Source organism: Mytilus trossulus, chromosome 6, assembly GCF_036588685.1.
Source record: "Mytilus trossulus isolate FHL-02 chromosome 6, PNRI_Mtr1.1.1.hap1, whole genome shotgun sequence".
NCBI lineage: Eukaryota > Metazoa > Mollusca > Bivalvia > Mytilida > Mytilidae > Mytilus > Mytilus trossulus.
Window position 1 is genome coordinate 82,391,811 of NC_086378.1, and position 15,569 is coordinate 82,407,379.

Here is a 15,569-nt window from a genome sequence, read left to right on the forward strand (position 1 = left end):
ATAATTAAAAACTCTGAGAATAAATCTTCTTTTGTTACAATTCAGATACTTTTGTTTTGTATCAAACTTCTTTTATATCAAAATAAGTTTTTAATTGATAAAATGATCATAAAGACATGTTTTGTAGAATTCCGAACTATAAACTCGTGTTTGTGCCGTAATTGTTTTTCTAATCATGCCGGTGGTAAAAATGTCCACACGTGTGTCCTGTGGCAGAGACTTTCATTGCTGTCCAAACATTAATGATACGTTAGATCAGGCTTGCAAGTCTGGGTAAATTAAACTAAACCTAGTGTTACTTCATGTCACAATCTGTACTTCTGTTTTTTTGAAGATTTTCAACATCCTAAATTCCAAAATTCCAAGACCCCATCATGGGCCCATGACATGAGGCTGAGCATGAGAATCCAACCTTTCAGGAAAACTCTTATATATTTTGATGTATTTACTCCTTTTATATTGTTATAACAAGTTGTTATATCCACCATTTGACGAGTGGACCTAACATTATATGAATCCGGGTCTGTTTGCGCCCATTCACGTTCGCACCCACTCATGTTTGCCCCCTTTCACTTTGGCACACTACATGTTCGCGCCCAATTTTACATTAGTTTTGTGTTTAATAACTATAGCTTTGTAATCAATTTTTGGCAAGTGTATTCTTATATTTGTTGTCATTGTCTCAAAATAAAGTGAGACAACATTTTTTTTGTGTTGAATAAATCTTAAGCATGTTTTGGATAGTGTATTGTTAAAAAATAATCCTTTCAAAATAAAGTGGGATTCTGTCAACGTTTTATTTTGTGTTGAATAACTCTTAATCATGTTTTCGTTAGTGTATTGCTATAACTTTGTTTCATTAACTTGTTTCAAAATGGAGTGAGATTCTGACTACGTTTTTTTTGTGTGTGTTAAATAAATTTTATCATGTTTGATCATGTTTGGTTATATTAGTGTATTGATATATTTTATTGTTTCATTGTTTCAGTTCAAAGGGACCAAGCTGTTAAAAACAAGTATCTTTTGTGTTTTTCATTTAAAATTTTCAATCATTTACTCATACCAAGCTATCAATACATTCAGCATTTACACCAAAGCATTTAAAAACAACAATCATGATTTTCCAATTATTCAACTGGAATTTGAATTAAAATTTGGCCCGAACGTGTAGAGTGCGAACGGACCTTGGGTATGAAGGTGCGAAGGTGTAGGGTGCGAAAGTATATTGAGCGTGAATGGACCTGATAGCACATTATATAGATTTTTGTCTACCTGTTTACTGTTATATGTAAAAAATCAGCCACATGAAGACCTTGTCCATAATTTCTTCATTCATGATTAGTCTAAGATCACTCTGATGTCCAGCAGCTGTTTTGCCAGACAAGCTGATGCCATGAGACGTCAGAGCTTGTCCTATATCAAAAAGTTGATATTTGCCCATCCAAAAATGAATGTGTTGCTTCTTGAGCCAATTGACAGCCTTGTATCCTTGTTTCTCACAGGCACTTGTCTAAGAAAAAAAAAATCCTATATATCTTGATATAATACAAGGTTCTTAAATTGCATTCTAGAAAAATGTCAGCTGGTGGCGAAATTCCATTACATGCCAATTTCTCTGCTGTCAATCCCACTAAAACTAGTTACATAATGTATGTCGTAAATCTAAATTGATTTTTCTACACAATGGTGTATAACACACCTCTTTTGTTTGTCAGAATTATCTGTAGCAGGCCTACCGAAGTATAACAATTGTAATTATTTTTAAATATCATAGATATTTCACATTTTACATTTTAGATTTGATTTTGTATGTTTTCCCATTGTCAACCCTCGTTACAAGAGAGAATTCATCCATGGACCTGCCAAGAACAGACCAGGAGCCATTACTAGATCTGACATGCTTCTCACAGGACAAGGTTTGTTTTAGTTCTTATTAGCAGGTATTATTAATATTCTATATCAATAATATTGAGATTGGAAATAGGGAATGTATCAAAGAGACAACAACACGACCATAGAAAAAACAACAGCAGAAGGTCACCAACTGGTCCTCAATGAAACGAGAAATTCCCGCACCCGTAGGCATCCTTAATATATACTAGTTCAGTGATAATGAATGCCATACTAATTTCCAAATTGTGCACAAGAAACTAAAATCAAAATAATACAAGACTATCAAAGACCAGAGGCTCCTGACTTGGGACAGGCGCAAAAATGCAGCAGGGTTAAACATGTTTATGAGATCTCAACCCTCCCCCTATACATCTAGGCAATGTAGAAAAGTAAACACATAACAATATGTACATTTAAAATTCAATTCAAGAGAAGTATGAGTCTGATGTCAGAAGATGTAACCAAAGAAAATAAACAAAATGACAATTATACATAAATAACAACAGACTACTAGCAGTTAACTGACATGCCAGCTCGAGATTTCAATTAAACTGATTGAAAGATTATGATTTCATCATATGGCCCGAGAACACAGTTATTTCGTAGTGCATTTCTTTTAAACAATAAATTCAAATTAAAAAAATCGCACCTGCTCTTTCTCAAAAATATTTTTACAGTGTAGACCAGTGAGACAAATAATATCAAAATTATAGAAACAAATATACAAAATATGCTGCACATTTTTTCTGTGATAATCTACTTTTCTCTTTATTCAGAGTTCACAAATGGTTAATTGAATTTGATTTAAGCATAGAAACACAAATATCAGGAACAAAAAAGCTGTCAGATAGAAAGTCAGCATGCCTCTTGGGCATTAAATGTAAACTGCTTTAAAATGCTTATTATAGCCGTAGAATGCCAAAATGGCACTTTTTAACAGAGTTTCTGTAAACCAAAGATGTAAATCCTTTACTTTTATTGAGTTTGACAAATTGAAACCAGCAAATCATTCAGGAAAGTTCCCAAAGTACAGAATCTAGATTTCAGGAATCCATCTCTTAGGCCCGAGAACACAGTTATTTCGTAGTGCATTTCTTTTAAACAATAAATTCAAATTAAAAAAATCGCACCTGCTCTTTCTCAAAAATATCTTTACAGTGTAGAGTACTACCAGTGAGACAAATAATATCAAAATTATAGAAACTTCTACCAGCTCTTAACTCAAAATATTGACAATTCTGTGTTAAGGGGGTGTAAAATTCAGTTTGACAGCTTCAGACGTGATAAAATTTGACCTTTTAGAACTGGACCAATTCACTACTTAACATAAAGTTTCAGCACCCAAATTTGTTTGACATGTAATTACATCCCCCTTCTTAATATTTCATGCATTTAATATAAATAAATAAATTGGGACAGTGTATTAAATAAAACATGCAAGTTATACACTGTTTACACTAGGGACTATATTCGTAGACAACGAAAACCAAAGGACGATAACTGTGTCCTTGGACCATATGAATATCAGGCACAATCCTACCCGTTAGGGGTTTAGTATCATACCATCATAACATATATGAGAAGAACTTAACCCATGTCATGCCAACAACTGTTTTTGGATAAATGTGTTTAGTTCCGATGCAAAGACCCTATAAGTGAATCAATATTAACGCCAAAATATGCAATCATTTACTCATACCAAGCTATCAATACATTCAGCATTTACACCAAAGCAATTAAAAACAACAATCATGATTTTCCAATTATTCAATTATTGGCCGCGAACGTGTAGAGTGCGAACGGACCTTGGGTGTGAAGGTGCGAAGGTGTAGGGTGCGAAAGTATATTGAGCGCGAATGGACCTGATAGCACATTATATAGATTTTTGTCTACATGTACCTGTTTACTGTTATATGTAAAAAAATCAGCCACATGAAGACTTTGTCCATAATTTCTTCATTCATGATTAGTCTAAGATTACTCTGATGTCCAGCAGCTGTTTTGCCAGACAAGCTGGTGCCATGAGACATCAGAGCTCGTCCTATATCAAAAAGTTGATATTTGCCCATCCTAAAATGAATGTGTCGTTTCTTGAGCCAATTGACAGCCTTGTATCCTTGTTTCTCACAGGCACTTGTCTAAGAAAAAAAATTCTTAAATGACCTGACAACAGTATCGTAACTATATTCCTTCTTAATAAGTCTATTTAAAGGTTTTGTTAGTTTCTGCGGTGAATACTGACATTTTTGTGCTTTATAAAGAATATTTTCATCAAAAATTGGATGTGAAAGACCTAAACGTATAAGAAGTCTGCATGTTGTCAGAGCTATATTTACGAATGATGTCCTTATACCGATGATAAAATTTAGTATTAAAATGTTTTGACTAGTTTGTGATATTGAAAACCCTGGTGTAATAATTTTTCAGTAATACATAAATTTCTCTCGTTAAAATCTAAAACATTGTTACATACACGAGTGAATCGTACAAGTTGAGATATATAAACTCCCTAAGATGGTGACAAGGGAACTTCACTATCTAAAAATGGATAATTAACGATAGGAAATGAAAAATCATCTCTTTTATCATAAATGTTAGTATTAAGCTTTCGGTTAGTGATATAAATATCAAGATCGAGGAAAGAGCAGTGGTCATTGTTAGTATTAGCTTTATTTAAAGTAAGTTCAACAGGATACATTTCTTTAGTATTCATACTGAAGTCGTCATTATTGAGAGCCAAAATGTCAACCAAATATCTAAAAGTATTATTAAATTTGTTTATAAGATGTTGTTTCGATGGGTCTTTGCTGATTTTTGTCATAAATTGTAACTCATAGCAATACAAAAAACAGGTCTGCAATAAGTGGTGCACAGTTAGTCCCTATTGGAATACCGATAACCTCACGATATACGGAATCTCCAAAGTGAACAAGAATGTTATCCAGTAAAAATTCAAGGGCATATATAGTATCAAAGCATGTCCAATTGACATAGTTTTTTTGTTTATTGCTACTATAAAATGACCTAAAAGAGTTTGAACATATATATTCACATTCTGACTTTTTAAATGCCCATTTAATTAGGTGGGTGAAATTTTTCTCAATGAGAATGTGAGACAATGTGGTATACAGTGTTATACAATGTTTGTGAGGCAATGTGGTATACAGTGTTAAACAATGTTCATAAGGTCACGTCTTTGAAATGTTTAATACAGTACTGTATTATGTGATTTGCTAATTGTTGAAGAAAGTACAGTGACCTATTCTGTCTTTTACCTAATTTGGTATTTGTTGGGCGGTTGTTTTGTTGGCAATAGTACTACTGCTTTTGAGTTTTTTTAATAATTCTAATCAAACACAAAAAAGGGGAGATAATTGAATTAACTTTCTATTTTATAGACTGGAATTCATTGGTTGTTGGAAAGATATCTCCATGGCTACAACCAGATTCTCGAGTTGACGTGATTAGAAAGAACTCAGAGGCTGTAAGTTTATACATTTATTGGTTTCAATAGAAATAAAGTATTATGGTATGTATATGTTGCCTGAGTTATCATAAAAAGTTAAATGAGAAATTTGGTCTGTTCCATTTACAGAATCAATGTATGGTATTCACATATACAGTTGAACCTTGTTGTGTCGAAGTCGAAGGGACCAGACGAAAGTATTCGACTCATCAGAGGTCGAGTCTGACGTCATATATTTGAAATGTATGAAAATGTTTACACAGCTTTAATCACTTGTGGAAATGAAAAGGTAAAACAAGAAAAACATCTGTTATGAATTTTATTTTCAAAATTGCTGGGTTTTTTTCGATTTATTTTTTAAATTTTGAACTTCGTGACCAGGGTCAATTTACATCAATTTTACATCGACGGGACTTTAGAATTACATCGACCTTACCGAGAATTCGAATCATCCGAATTTCGACTCAACAGAGGTTAAAATGCATTGATCAAACCGGAATTATGCCGGAACCGAGAAATTACTTCGACTCAACCGAGTTCGACACAACGAGGTTCAACTGTATCATCTTGGATGGATGCTTTATCTACTCAGAAACAAAATTAGTGGCTATATATATATCAGCATGCTATTAAATACAAACAAATATGATTTAATATCTTTTTTAAACTTTAAATTAGTAGAGTCTTATAATATTAATCAGACTTGATATTTACCATAATACCCTCTCCTATTTACAGGCTTTAAGACAGGAGTTAACTTTTGCTAGTCACTTAGCTATACCGTCTGTACTGATACCACTGAAGAATGGAAATATCACAAATCTAGCCAGAATACTGAATGAACATCTTGTTAACAGCTATGCTAATCAGGTAAGTAATGTTATCTATCAATGATGTGATTGTCAAATAAACTTTGAATGCATCTGACATAACTACTGGATAAAATATGTTATCCTGATTCACAGTAATTTCTCACAATTTGATTGGCTGATATTGTCCTAATAATTTTAGTGCAATTTTTTATCATGTCATTTGGAATTATCTCCCTTATTTATGATGTCAATTGGAATTACCATAGACCTAATAAAAAGATAAAATTTGAGTTGCTTTAAACCTGGTTTAAAGTGGAAATTTTTTAAAAGTTTCAGATTAAATATCTATAATATATTTGATTGCTATATTGTCCTAAAATTAAATTTGAATATGATATGTAAAATAACAAAATCAGGATAAATTAGTTACACAGTGTTCAATTGTCCTAATACAGAATTTGTCAGGTCAATAAAATTCATATCGTGGTTTGGCTTCGCCTCACCTGATATGAGTTTTATTGACCCGATGAATTCTTGTATTCAGACATTTGCACACTGTGTAACTAATAGTATCCTTAGAACTTTATATTTTGATGTTATACCTAGTCTTTTATAGATTAAATTTTAATGTTATATGCTAAGGAAAATGATTTAATGAAAGAACATTTTATTATGAAATGAGAAGAAAAAAGAAATTGACTTTGATTATTGCACATTCAACTTTAATAAGTATTACTCTGACATGTTTCAGTTTATGCTAAACGTAGATATTTAGATTCTACTTAAATCAGAATGGATTATATAATAAAGTTTTTATTTATTTTAGTCATACAAACTTCTTGTTTAATTTCAGCAATACTGGATCCATGTCCCAACAATGTCTCCACGGGACCAGATTGATCCATTGATTGAGGGTCAGACAGAGGAGATAGAAAACCCAGAAGACACATGGACATGGTAACTTTATACTTATATTTAATTCAAATAAAGGAATGCTGACTTGTAAAAAATCTAAAGGATATTTCAAACTCTACCTAATGCATGTACCGTAGATACTCGCTTATAAGTCGGAAGTTTGGGAGTAAAATTCAGAACCCAGAGAGGGGTACCGACTTATAAGCGAGATTTAGAGACCAGAGGAAAAATCCAAGCTCGAGAAAAGTGGTCAGGAGTGAATTTCCTGGTCAAAACTACGTTGGTGATTACCAAACCTACATAAATCCCTAAATTGAAAGTTTTTGGCGAAAATAAATGACTACAATACTGTCTTTGTGTTTTATTTGTTCTCTGTTAACCTTTTTTCTGACAATTTGTGTTGAATTGCCGACTGTTTACGGTTTGTGTATTGATTTTCATGGTCAAATGGTTTGTGCATAAACCCAAAAGAAAGAGCCAAGAACCAAAAATGTAAACGAAATTACAATGTACCAACTATGTAAAAGGATGAATTCAGTTGAGTTATTGTGTCATTGTTGTGATATAATGATATCAATTCAATACTTATAAATCATACAATAATAAAAAATAATTTTGATAGTCATTCCTAAGATCAACATATTATTCATTAAAATGTCTCAGGTAAACACAAAGATTACAAAATTAATAGGCAAGCCAATATAATCCATTGATAACCCCTAATTAAGAGACAAAGAGTTGTATTCACTAAAGGTGTGAAAAATATCAGAGATAGGTGAACAGATGACACTAATGAGTTGGGAGGTATTTTAATATAAAGTTGATTAGCTTCACTTAATTTTTTTTAATCCTTTAATCATCACAATATAAAAAGAATTATGAAGTCTACATGCTTCTTTAACACTGAGTTATTTGTGCTGGGAAAAATATTGATTGACTTAAAAAATTTTAAGGTTCATATTGGTTTAAGTTCGCTTTTCTCAAACAATAGGTTGTTAGTCATACCCTACAAAATCATTGATGCATTACGTAAACAACACATGGCCAATCTGTAATCAAACAGTGAACAAAACAACAGGAATAAATACATCTTTATTATTAAAAGCTATATAAATTATCAAAATCAACTTAATTCAAATCAAACAAACATTCATGCTGGAAATGAATAGTATTCCTGTATTTGCATTGGTTTTACCGGCGTTCAGTAACTGTCAGCTGCAAAAAAAATGTCCCAATTTCGTCCGACTTATACGAGGGTCAAGACTAAATCCTCAGAATTCGGAGCTAAAAAGGGCATCCGACTTATAGTCGGATCGACTTATAAGCGAGTATCTACGGTAAGAAAGAGGTTTCAGAAACAAAACATATTATAGTTCTCTAAGAGAATAATATGTAGCATATACAGCAAAAGCACATATAATATGTAAGTGCATAACATAATGAAGAAATCACTTGACTTAAAATGGTGTTCACAAATATTAATTTAACTTAAGTCATATAATTCTTTTTCAAGTTGTTAAAATGTATATAATTAACTTAGCTCTTTCTTGTCACAGAAATTCTTTGATACTGTAACATTCAAATTATAATTTTTTTTATTTTAGGTGGCACAAATTCAGGACTCTATGCGATTCCCACAAGAGAGTGAGTGTTTGTTTGGAACTAACACCAGATATGCCGTCTGTAGAAGTCCAGAAAAGATGGTTAGCTGAGCCAGTAAAATCATGCTCTATCTCTACCAGTCTATTCCTCACCAATAAGAGAGGCTATCCAGTGTTGACCAGAGCTCATCAGATATTCATTCTTATGTTATTCAAGGTGAGTGAAAATTGTCGCCATATTTTGTAAGAAACAATTATGTTGGTCTTTCCAAAAAAAATTTTTTTTTAAATTTATCAGTTATATGAGATATGAGATTTAAGGTTGTAAATTTGATTCCGTTATTTATGAAACATCTCAGATTCTTGGAGGTTTTGTGTCTTTTAACCTAATACATAAGTTTGTTTACCTAGATTTTTATATAAATCTACCTTCTAGTTGTGCTTTATTCAGTAACCTTCTATTAAATAACGACAATATAAAATTTATGTTAAATAGGAATTAATTACAGAATTTGCTATTTAAAGTACAAATATGGTAAACAAATGGTCCTTAGGTGTGTTTTGAGATAAATAACTGATTTCATGGATGATGTTCAGGAACTACAAAAAAGTACAATTGAAGTTATGATTTATACATATTGGTAGATTAAAAAAAAAATCACCACCAAAGTGAAGTATGAAAATAAATAGTTAATAAAATAGACATATACATGTATAAGCACTGCTCTTGTCATTCTTTTGTAATATTTCTTTACATATATTTTACAGTTGGAAGTCCAGATTATCATAACAGGTACAAACAGACACCTTGACAAAGGTATCCACACCTACCAACAGTACCTGGATCACTTGTTTCAGGTAAGTTAGCCAAGGCATCAATATACTGTCAAACCTGTTTCAGATCATTTTGTCATGGCATTCATATACACCATTAAAATATGATCAATTGCTTTAAGTATTTTGCCAAGATACCTGTATAAATTATCAAATTTTAACATTTTTGGTTAATTTTAGTTGGAAAAAGGTTCTCACACCTGCTAATGATACATGGATGACTTTCAATACTGCAAACAAAAACCCATGTACTGAACATTCAGATGTTAACAATAAAATATATGATCGATTTGAACAGTTGAACATTATTCCATTACATTTTACTTGTCTGAGTCGTAGTTCTTACCATACTTATATATTTTCTAAAGAAAGAAAAAGTATTTCAATAGCATACTTGAGTTCCAATTCTGAAAAGGTAATTAGGATATAAGAAAAAAATGCTTGACACTTTGATATCTGCATTTATTCATATATTGTTTATTATAGACCCAGCCACCACCAGATCCGGTGGCACAGTTTGCTAAAGGATATGAGGACTACTTACAGAGCCCATTACAGGTACGCAACATTAATCTATAAATAGATGATCAAAGATATGAACTATGGAAACTGTATCTCCTCAAGTTTAAAAATTTAGACTTTCAATTTAATCTGAATAGCCAGATTTCTTACAATGTATAATTTATGCTATATCTCGTTACTATTTCATAATTATAGAAAATTTACAATGGCAGATGATTAGCACTTGTGCTTCAGTGGAACCCCTGATAGACATCTAAAAAATTCAAATTATTTAGTGAAAGGAAGCCTGAAAAGTCTAGGAGGTTTTATATGGGTTTTTTTGGCATGAATAGGAAAATTACTGTTAGTAATTATGATTGCACTTGTTCATCTAAGACTACAAGTATTGTATTTGCACTCAATAATTTTATTTCCAATTTTAGCCACTGATGGACAATTTGGAATCACAGACGTATGAGATATTTGAAAAGGATCCTGTCAAATATTCACAATATCAGAAGGTAAGATACTATTTATTCAACTGCAGTATGAAATGTTTTTTGATGACTTTTGCGATCAATTCCATAGTTGACAACTTGACAGCCAGTGTTATTGGTAATTGCAGTCAATTTTTGTTGAATATTTGAAAGTAGTGTGGATGTTACATCAAAAAGATGTGAACAGCAATTTTCCACGTTATAAATTGAACATGTATTGTATATTACCGGGTACAGTTTGCTCACTTATCATAGCCTTTCATCAATATATTATACTATTCTGTAGTGACATCAACACCTGAAATAATACCTTATGATAAACATGTCTTTTCAGGCTGTGTATCACGCTTTGTTAGACAAAGTCAAACCTGAAGAAAGAGATACAAAAGAAATGTAAGTGGTAATCAAATTGTTGTTCTTTGATTTGTTTAATGTAAATTTTGGTTCAAAATGAATGGATATACTTCTTTGAGGTGTAATACCACCATTGATTTTCCCCCATTATTCTTTGTTAAATTTGCGCTTTTCAAACAATTGTGCAGAATTATCTTTGTTGCAAATACAGAAATACTTGGCATGAGTAAAGTTTTATCATGTCTCAGTATTATTAGACAAAATTTCACATAACATTTCATTGTATATTAGAAAATAACCATCACTGAAAGTTAACCAATTTAGAATGAAATTTCATCTCTTTTCTTCCTGTGTACAAGCTTTAGTTACCATACAACCTCTAGTTTCCAAAATATTCTATATAAACACCAAATAAAAACAAATGCTGCTATGAAACATCCAAGATATATGGCTATTACTGCAATGAAATGTAGGTTTAATTTCCTACAACTGTCAAAATCAAGGGAATATTTTTCTTCAACCCTTTTTCATATGCAACAAGATGTGACGTTCTATGAATTGGCGAAATTACACCTGGATCCTGATATTTCAAATAAAAAAAGTAAGATTTCTAACAAAAGTCATTCTGTCATCAATGCTACAAACTAAACACACAAGTTGAATTGTTTTTCTTGAAGACTCCCAATTAATATGGAGATCAGATTATACATAGATCAGGGGCTGTTATGATATTAGGATTAATGTAGAAATAATTATAAACATTAAATTTCTATTAACTGTATTCGTCTTATTGGTTGAAAACTAACATCGTGAACATATTGAGTATGTAAAATACACAATATGTACATATGAAAGTTTGTGCTAATCAACCTTTATATATATATATAGTGTGTTAATGGTTGTTGGTGCTGGGCGTGGACCATTAGTCAGGGCATCTATAGCAGCTGCACAACAAGCAGGCAGAAAGGTGAAAAAAATATATGCTGTAGAGAAAAATCCTAATGCTGTTATCACGTAAGTTGAATGGAGGAACAATTTTTTGTAAATTTATAGCAGAAGAGCAACAATTAAAGTGAAATTTTTGTTATTTCATGAATATTTTATTTGAGATTGTCTATAAATCGTTGCCACAAAAACTAAATTTCTTAACCTATGTGTTCTCATTTATTTAAATGTTTCCCTCAAAGATAAACAAATTCGAAATAAATCTGTTATGCCCAAAAGATTTTTTTTTCTACCCTTTTAAATTTCCTTTGACACTTTGAAAGTTTCACTTGTTAATATCCCATTTTTTTAGTTAAAATTCTTTCATATAACCCACCAATCTGATATAAATAGATTATTTTTCTTGGGGATTGTGGACTGAAAATTTGACCTAGTTATTATGAATAAATTTTTTCTTCATTCTTTAAAGTCTAGAGAATATGAAAGAAGAGATGTGGGGAGACCAAGTGGAAGTTATATCATGTGACATGAGGAAGTGGGAGGCGCCACAGAAAGCCGACATTTTAGTGAGTGAATTACTGGGGTCATTTGCTGATAATGAACTGTCACCAGAATGTCTTGATGGAGCACAGCGATTCCTGAAGGAGGATGGAATCAGCATTCCGTGTGAATACACTTCATTCCTAGCGCCATTACAGTCAGAGAAACTACACAATGAAGTCAGGAACTGTAAAGATAAGGATAAACAACCTGATGTAAGTACGCAAATATCAGGATAGTCATTTTATCTTTTGGTGCCGTTTTTCTACCATGTTGATAATTAGCTTCTTGGGATTTAACATCTGTTCTTTTACACATCCCGTACATTAATTAAATACATATATTGTTTAATTACCTATGAAATTTGTTGCTTCAAAAAAACCTTCCCACTCTGAAGTCTCATCCAAAAAATCATCATTTTATAAAATATATACTTTATCAATTTGGAATAACATAATGTCTCAAACAGTAGTTGGGATTAATGTTTACATTATATTTACTGAATTTTATAGACAATTTTTTTGTTGTTCAATTTGATTAATATAAATCTAAAGTAAAAGCCATTTCTCAATGTACATAATGTATAGTATTTCCCATTTGAATATTTACAAACTTCTCATCTTAATTTTTATTCTTTCCACTTTTCAGCATTATTTTGAGATGCCGTATGTTGTCAGACTACACAATTGTCAGGTCCTAGACGAACCAAAGAAAGTTTTTGTCTTCAAACATCCAAACAAAGGTGAGTGAGAAAACAAACTGATTACTGCAAACAATGCCAAATACAGATGAGGAAGTTTGTATACTTGATGACTTAGACAACAACACATACAAATCACTGCTAATTTTAAAGATACACTAGTATAACTTTGTGTGTAGTTTTAATGCAAAATGTGAAATGGTTTTGAAATGACATTTTTGAGGGTTTCAAAATAGAAAGGGATAACTTTGAAGCTGTTTTTTCTTTTTGTTATTTTTGGTTTCTTTCATCAATTTCAATATTTAGATGTTGATATTTGATACTAAGCCACTTACAATAGTACATCATGACATTTTTAGTACATGCAAATTTAAAAAAATAGAATATTAATATGTAGTCCAGCAATGCAGTCCTTTTCTCACTGTTCAATATTTTACTTATTCATACATGATGCTAATGTTAGTGTTTTTTAAAAAGTCGAGACATATAAATTTTATTCTAAGATTTCCTCAATAGCTTATAATATTTCAGATGAAGTGATAGACAACACACGACACATCTGTTTAGACTTTGATATACAGAATGACGCATTGCTGCATGGTTTCTCTGGTTATTTTGAAACTGTACTGTATGGAGACATTAATCTCAGTAAGTATACAGTAGTTGTTGTTTGTTTATGTAATATATATGTGTTTCTTGTTTCTCGTTTTGTTTATATAGATTAGACTGTTGGTTTTTCCGTTTGAATGGTTTTACACTAGTAATTTTGGGGCCCTTTATAGCTTGTTGTTCGGTGTGAGCCAAGGCTCCGTGTTGAAGGCCGTACTATAACCTATAATGGTTTACTTTTTAAATTGTTACTTGGATGGAGAGTTGTCTCATTGGCACTCACACCACATCTTCCTATATCTAATAACTGTTCAGGATGAAAAACTCACAGGTGTTTTGAAGCCAACAAACTTTCATTTTAAAATGTTTCCAGTAATCTGCATGACCAAACATTGGACAAGGTTAAATTGATTTCTGGACCTCTTTGGAACCTACACGAAATTCATGAGCAGCCAGTTGAATACATTACTACAGATTTTTGCTTCCACAAATTGTGCCATGGTAATTATTAGATTGATCAATAGAAAACATTTTTATATGCAAGATAATCATGTAATTAATTACTTAGATTCATGGATTATGATTTTTATGCACCACCTACGATAGTAGAGGGGCATTATGTTTTCTGGTCTGTGCGTCCATTCGTCAGTCTGTCCTTCCTTCTGTTCATCCCGCTTCAGGTTAAAGTTTTTGGTCAAGGTAGTTTTTGATGAAGTTGAAGTCCAATCAACTTGAAACTTAGTAAACATGTTCCATGTGATATGATCTTTCTAATTTAATGCCAAATTAGAGTTTTTACCCCAATTTCAAGATCCACTAAACACAGAAAATGATAGTGCAAGTGGGGCATCCATGTACTGGGGACACATTCTTGTTTTTCGTTATTCAACATACTAATTCAATTATTCCATATTAATTATTAATTACTACTTTTCAGGTATATTACCATCTACCCATTCACAAGGAATGTTCAGTTGGTTTCCAATATATTTTCCAATCAAGGTAAGAACAAAGTACATGAAAATGGGTTTGTGTTTACAGTTTAACTTTAAGCAAATATGAAAAATATCATTGGTGACAGAATTTTCAGGAAAAGAAAGTTTGAACTGAGACCTCTTGTTGTTACATTCTTGTATTTTTGGTGAATATTTGTGTCATTGGCAATCACACTACATCTACTTATTTCTATAACAGAATGTTAAACAAAGAAGTAAGACTATACAAAGTTTTGTAAGACAATTAAATGTATCATGAAAGTCATATAAGAGGAAGATATCAAAAGTCTGACAAGTCACAAAGTGAATTATCTTGTACTTGTCAACTGTACAATGATTATAAGGGCTAATTTAGAAATTATGTAAAAATAATATCTACTTTTGATTAAAAAGATACTTATTTTTTTAAATTACTAATTTTTCATCTCATTTACTTTTCAGACGCCATTGTTTTTGAAGAAAGGTGATACAGTTTCCGTTGATATATGGAGATGTGTCAGTGAGAAAAATGTCTGGTATGAATGGGCTATTACCAAACCCCAAATCCTACCAATTCACAATCCCAAAGGCAGATCATATACCATTGGTTTATAGACATCCCAAGATCTACACAATCCATACACAATCACTTTGAGAAAATTGTACTTTTTTATTTGACATTTTGTAAAATAGATCTGCTAAAAATAGCAATGAACAAAGTTTTCCATTGTTTACATTTATTGTATGTACCACTTGATTTAAAAGATGGTAATAATGTTTATTCCTTGTACATGTACTAGATATTGGGGAATATGTAATGAATTACTTCAGGTATGTTTTCAGATAGTTTATTATGTGATCTGGTTCAACCAAACTTCAGATTTATATTGTACAAATAATGTAAACATTTTATGATTTTTTTTATAAT

General features: G+C 31.6%; 1 protein-coding gene across 1 annotated transcript; it reads left to right on the plus strand.

Moving 5' to 3' along the window:
• The first annotated feature begins 135 nt into the window (after nt 1-135).
• Nucleotides 136-15,382, plus strand: LOC134722029 (protein arginine N-methyltransferase 5-like). The gene is made up of 16 exons (XM_063585448.1): nt 136-273; nt 1,798-1,916; nt 5,292-5,377; nt 6,098-6,229; nt 7,025-7,128; nt 8,691-8,904; nt 9,456-9,545; nt 10,008-10,079; nt 10,466-10,543; nt 10,854-10,912; nt 11,762-11,887; nt 12,288-12,573; nt 13,007-13,100; nt 13,590-13,706; nt 14,605-14,669; nt 15,104-15,382. The coding sequence occupies exons 1-16, from the start codon at nt 176-178 to the stop codon at nt 15,254-15,256; spliced, it is 1,893 nt and encodes a 630-aa protein (XP_063441518.1). The 5' UTR covers nt 136-175; the 3' UTR covers nt 15,257-15,382.
• Nucleotides 15,383-15,569: the final 187 nt, after the last annotated feature.

What these genes read in the sequence shown, in the direction of transcription:
- LOC134722029 (XM_063585448.1), top strand. Translation starts at nt 176, where the DNA reads ATGCCGGTGGTAAAAATGTCCACACGTGTGTCCTGTGGCAGAGACTTT. An exon ending in TTAGAAAGAACTCAGAGGCT is followed by an intron (nt 5,378 to 6,097) that starts GTAAGTTTATAC and finishes TCCTATTTACAG; the next exon opens with GCTTTAAGACAGGAGTTAAC. An exon ending in TTAACAGCTATGCTAATCAG is followed by an intron (nt 6,230 to 7,024) that starts GTAAGTAATGTT and finishes GTTTAATTTCAG; the next exon opens with CAATACTGGATCCATGTCCC.